Raw genomic sequence first — 6302 nt, forward strand, 5'->3', positions numbered from 1 at the left:
TATATTAATAGGCACGGAATAGAAAGAACTCCGTCGTATGTTCTTGGGCACAGGCGCACAGCTCTAATAAAATAAAAAGTCATTTTTTTTTTAATTTAGTTTTTAATCGCAAATACAAACACGTTATTAATTTGATCTCTCCTTAATTAATAAATAAATGCATCCAAATCAGTTGTCCCAACAAACCCTAATAATATATCAATATGCACACCCCCCTTTAATTAATAAATAAATGCATCAAAATAACTTGGCCCAGCAAACCCTACTAAGATATTAATAGGCACGGATTGGAAAGAACTCCATCATATGTTCTTGGGCACAGCTCTTATGCTACCAGAGTGCTTCTTCTTGCAAGTTCTAGTGCACTAGTCAGGGTCCACAGGCACCACCATTCCAATGGAGTCATTTTGACAATTTGGGTATCTGTGTTTTTCCTGGTGTGTGCTTTTCCCATGATCGGGGCTGCTAGACGTTGTCCCCTTTGGAATTCTCTCTTCTTCGCTCAACAGTAAGCACAAGTAACTTCTCTCTTTATCTCAAACCCAGCACTACCCTTCTCGAGACATGCCCTTCTAGACGAACTCCAGAAAGGTTTCCCATCCTTTCTCTCTCTGCCTTGCCTTCACGGTCCCTGACACCTCTTTTGTTCCCATACAGAGAGAGGTGCAGTAATGGTGTAAATGACAATAAGGAGGGACAGCCACGTGATAAACCAGAAAGAACCCCAAAATGCTTACTATTTAAGGAACGGCCCTGTTGCGAGTGAAGGCCACAAGACAAATGCCCTTTTGGTTTGGGACGTAAACAAGCCTGTTCACACACATACACTTGAGCTTTACACTCCCTTGGTATTATCATCTCTCACAACTGGCTAGCTCCAAAAACTCCCTTCTTTTTCACCCACCATGCCTGAAGAGTATTGAGAGAGATGCTAAAATTTTTCTCTATTGTCTTTGTTTTTATCGGATTGCTAGGTAGCCCAGTGTTCATCGCTAGTGCTTCCACTGACGCAATCATATCTTCTCCTTCACCAAGTGCTCTTGCCTTTTGCTTAACGGGTATCTAAAGCCCATAGCCTTCTTTGCTCTATAATTCACTACATTTGCATTCCTGTCTGTTTATCTAACCAATCGATCTTGCAGTTTTCCTTAAAGGGTTGTTCATTGTTTCTGTTATTCAAGGCGAATCCTCAGTAGCTAACCAATCTGTCTTACATTTTTGTACTACCAATGACTAGAAAGCTGGCCCAGTCTTTCATTTCTAAAAATGGGTTGTTTTGGTTCTTTCTTTTGGTTGTGAATAATTAGTTTGAAGTGATTTTAGTCTTCAATGGCTTCAATTCTTCGGTTCAGAAAGCTATGTTATGTAGAGCCTGTGAAATTTCAGTCCTTTCAACCCCCAAAAAGTGACAAGAAAGAAGAAACTGTTGCCACCGAGGCCGAAACTGCCTTAGAAAAAAACGAGAAGAGGAATAAAAGGCAGCCAAAGGAATGGAGCTGTATAAACTCTTGCTGTTGGCTAATTGGGTACTTGTGCACTACTTGGTGGCTTCTTTTGGTCTTGTATAACTGCTTGCCAGCTACATTTCCAGGCTTTCAGGTCCTTGAATCACCTGGAACAAGACTTAAACTTGAAGGCTTGACAGCTCTTCATCCAGTTGTTTTGGTGCCTGGCATTGTCACTGGAGGGCTAGAGCTGTGGGAGGGCAAGCCTTGTGCAGAAGGTCTTTTTCGAAAGCGACTTTGGGGTGGTAGCTTTGCTGAGGTTTTAAAACGGTTCGTATTGTAATTGAGAATCACATTTTGTTCCATTTCATGCCTTAATTCTGATAACCTCTGTGAGTTTATAGTGTAATTTGTGTTGATTGTGTTAGTTTAAGCACGTATTTCTTAATGCAGAACCAAATTTGGTTCACTTTGTCAAACCCCCTCAGCATTGTGTGAGTACATTTTTTTGGGTCATTTTGTGTTTCAATTGGATTGTAATTGTGAACTTATGTGGGAATGGTATCAAATGTTTTGGACCACCGTGCTGGTTGAACAACCTGTTTCTTGACAGGCGAGGTTATCTTGTCACAGTCGAATTACATCGTAATTTTTTTTCTAAATTTAATGACAAAGTTGAATACTCATTGTAGAGAGTTTTGGACCACTATGTTTAGTTGGAGCCTATCCTTGCTTTATGAGATTGTTCTTGCAAGATTAAATCATTCATTGCTCCATCAGTTAGTTGGAGCCTATCCTTGCTTTATGAGAGTTTCGGTAATCAGATTACTGAATTTATACGTGGACTGTGTTGGAAATTTAGGCCATTGTGCTTGCTGGAGCATCTGGCTTTGCACAATGAGACTGGTCTCGACCCTCCAGGCATTCGACTACGAGCAGTGCCAGGGCTGGTTGCAGCTGACTATTTTGCTCCAGGGTACTTTGTTTGGGCTGTACTCATTGAGAATTTAGCAAAAATTGGTTACGAAGGGAAGAATATGCACATGGCAGCGTATGATTGGAGACTTTCTTTTCAAAATACAGAGGTATAGAGGTTCTTCCCCTGCCTTTAGTTTTCACTAAATTGGGAGGATTAGCACATTATACTAGTCGTGACTCCGATAGCCAGCTTTTATTGTACATATGCGCCACTTCATCAGGCGAAGTAGAATAGCCAGCAGTAATCATTGTGCAAATGGTTATAATTTTTCTAGAACATGGTTTTAATTTGCAGTTCCAATCGAGGTAAAGTAGATTATCATGGATATTACGTAACAGTCATGATTTTATCATACATATTTGAAACTTAATACCTTCAGTTATATATTATTTAATAATATGCCAATATACCTAAATTAACTCCAAACTTGAGCAATGTGGAAAAATGCTTTAAAGTTGCTTCAAATCTTTTTCTCATAACACTGAGTTCCTTTTAATCGCAAATTGTCACAATGTTTATATTAGATTCCTTGAAAAGAGAATGAATCTAACATAAAATATCTTCGTATGCAAGAGAATGAATCTAACATAAAATATCTTCATTGCAAGCATGATTATGTGTCCCATTACAAGTTTTCTATGTTATGAAAACAATGCAGAACCATTCTGGTGGTATTCAAAATCCTTTCGATGTTGCAGTTTCCCTCCCTGTTCATGTTTCTAAGATCCTGATCAGCAATTTTGTTTAAGGTTAATTTGAATCGAGTCTCCACTAATACATTTCTAATTGAGGATGAGCAGATTCGGGACCATACACTAAGTAGATTGAAGAGTCAAATAGAGCTTATGTATGAAACAAATGGCCATATGAAAGTGGTAGTGGTGCCCCATTCCATGGGGGTTATCTATTTTCTTCACTTCCTTAAGTGGGTTGAAACACCTCCTCCTATGGGAGGCGGTGGCGGTCCAGGTTGGTGTGCAAAGCACATAAAGGCAATCATGAATATTGGTCCAGTATTCCTTGGTGTACCAAAGGCAGTCAGTAATCTGTTCTCCGCCGAAGCCAAAGACGTGGCATCTATAAGGTTAGTATTTGCAACCTCTCTCTCATTGGATGACATATATCTAGTGACTATATGCCTGGATAGAGCAAGCTAGTACAATTTGTTCAACAGACAACGCAACTAATGTTCCATCTCAGAGTCGGTTATGTAGTTTTTTTCGCATGAAGTTCACAATATTGTAGAATTATAAAATAAGAAAATGTATTTATCTGGAATGCTTTTGTGCGGACAATGCAGAGCTATGGATCCTGGTGTTTTGGATTCTGAGATTCTTAGACTTCAAGCCTTGGAGCATGTCATGCGGGTGACTCGAACATGGGATTCAATAGCATCATTGTTACCTAAAGGAGGAGAGACTATCTGGGGTAATTTGGATTGGTCTCCTGAAGAGCGGCATGCTTGTGATTTATCAAAGAAAAGATACTCGCAAGCTTCTGCAGGTGACAAGGATACAAATGACAGTGATGTGAAGATGGATTTTCACGTGAAAGAATCAAAATACGGAAGGATAATTTCTTTCGGGAAGGAAACATTGCAGTTATCATCCTCGCAGCTTCCCTCTGTTGATACAAAGGTATTCTTTTACTGATCTTGTTACTTATAACTGTGAGAGTTTGCTAGGTTATAGATAAATATGTGTGGAATCCTTAATCTGATCGACGTTACATTTTCACAAGAGGCCTATAGCCTTGCAGTGAGGCTCCCACCTATGCAAAAACATATTCTTCATTTTCTTGAGAGAGAATTGATGATCACTTAGTGGCGCATGCACTTAACACAAAACAAGATCTTCATACGTAGAACAGAGAGAGCCTTTACTTCCGGCCAAAATTTTGGACTTCAAAGAAAAGAGGCTGCATTTCATGAATAGGTTGCTTCTTTGAAGTTTATTAAAGTGAACAATCAAAGATTGTATCAATTCGCTGATTGGAATTTGTTTCCTTTCTCGCTTAGTCTTATGAAACCCTGTTTCATATCAGTGGAGATCAAGTGATCCTTTAATTTGATTTTGGAGAAATGTTCTTTTCATTTGCATAAATAGATGTTGATAAAGATGCTTCAACAGGAATTTTTGGGCACAAGAACCAACAAGAACACTAACTCAGCATGTGGAGGAGAGGTTTGGACTGAATATGATGAGATGTGCAGGGAAACCATCCGAAAAATAGCAGAAAATAAACCTTATACAGCTAGAACTGTTCTTGATTTACTCCGCTTTGTGGCTCCGAAAATGATGCAACGTGTGGAGAGCCATTTATCTTACGGGATAGCCGACAATCTTGATGATCCTAAATATACTCGTTACAAGTACTGGTCTAACCCACTAGAGACCAAGTGAGTATAACTATCCTTCTGTTTTGTCTCTCTTCGTTTAACCATGCATGCAGAGCTTTTTCACGTTTCAAAATCTTCCGTATGCATTCTTAAATAGAAGACATTTTTTTTAGATAAAGTGGATGGGTTTTTTATTTAAATTTTTCTGAAATTCTTCTATCATTGTTTTACTATAATTGCTTTTTGAAAAGCTAGTGTCTTGATGTCCTTTTTTTCATTTAGTGCATAATGTCCAATCTTATGAGTTGAGATTTTTCTCTAAGTGAAGCATAAATCTTAATGGTGTAAACGTTGGGATTCTGTTTCAGGTTACCTGATGCACCAGATATTGAGATATACTGCTCATATGGTGTTGGAATCCCCACCGAAAGATCATATATCTACAAGCTATCACCAAATGATAAGTGCAAGAGCATTCCATTCCGGATTGATAGCTCAGTTGATGGAGATGAAGACAGTTGCTTGAGAGGTGGAGTATGCTTAACTGATGGTGATGAGACTGTGCCAGTAGTAAGTGCTGGTTTCATGTGTGCGAAAGGGTGGAGAGGAGGAACCCGGTTCAATCCATCTGGAATCGCCACACACATCAGGGAATATCAGCACAAGCCACCAGCTAGCCTCCTGGAGGGAAGGGGTCTGGAGAGTGGAGCACATGTGGACATTTTGGGAAATTTTGCTCTAATTGAAGATGTCCTTAGAGTTGCTGCTGGGGCCACTGGTGCCGAAATTGGAGGTGATCGAGTTTATTCCGACATCTTCAGGATGTCTGACAGAATAAATCTTCAGCTATGATCATGTTGCACGTATTGACCCAAATTCACCATAACGCAGAGAGTTTGCCACAAGGCTCGGAGAGAGAACTAACCAGCATGGAGTTGCAGCATCAAACCTTGTCATAAAAGTGATTAGTAGTATCATAGAGTTAAAGGTTGTGGAGTTCTAGTGATTCCTGAATCAAGGAAAGCAGCTACTTTAGAGGCGAAGGAAAGGTACACAAGATAGCGGAGAAGCATTAGCTTTTGCAGCCTGCAGGGGTTTCCAGCCGAGGTTTGGACATACTAGGCTGTGCGATCGTGTCCTTGTTTTCCTTCTATCATGTTAATAAATTAATAAGAACGACATGAACGATAGGGTGTCAATGTCATGATGAGTACTCCTAAGAATAGTTGGATTGGTTTCTCTCTGAAATGGGTTTCTTGTGTATGATTATTTTAAAAAATATATTAAAATAATAGATATATTAAAATAATTATTTTTCATATTGGTATATTAAAATAATTTAAAAACATAAAAAATATTAATTTAAATAAAATAAAAAATTTATTAATAATATGAAAATATTTAAAAATATTAATTTAATACGAAAATAAAATAAAAATAATATTTTTTTAAAGTATTTTTAACTTCTATTTACTGAAAGTGTTTTACTTTACTTCTCTTTCATTGTAAAAAACAAGTCTACGGAAGAATAAGATCAAAT

The 6302-nt window shown here is 38.4% G+C and overlaps 1 protein-coding gene across 2 annotated transcripts; it reads left to right on the forward strand.

Moving 5' to 3' along the window:
- The first annotated feature begins 298 nt into the window (after positions 1–298).
- LOC105111967 (putative phospholipid:diacylglycerol acyltransferase 2) lies at positions 299–5948 on the forward strand. 2 transcript variants are annotated; one of them, XM_011007506.1, is made up of 7 exons: positions 299–848; positions 975–1775; positions 2308–2530; positions 3225–3508; positions 3725–4061; positions 4554–4822; positions 5131–5948. In XM_011007506.1, exons 2-7 carry the CDS (start codon positions 1330–1332, stop codon positions 5612–5614), a joined length of 2043 nt encoding a protein of 680 aa, XP_011005808.1. In that variant the 5' UTR covers positions 299–848; positions 975–1329; the 3' UTR covers positions 5615–5948. The 2 variants fall into 2 exon arrangements, with proteins under 2 accessions (XP_011005808.1, XP_011005800.1); XM_011007498.1 differs by having other exon boundaries at positions 299–1775.
- Positions 5949–6302: the final 354 nt, after the last annotated feature.

Source organism: Populus euphratica, unplaced genomic scaffold (genome assembly GCF_000495115.2).
Source record: "Populus euphratica unplaced genomic scaffold, PopEup_1.0 scaffold5.1, whole genome shotgun sequence".
Taxonomy (NCBI): Eukaryota; Viridiplantae; Streptophyta; class Magnoliopsida; order Malpighiales; family Salicaceae; genus Populus; species Populus euphratica.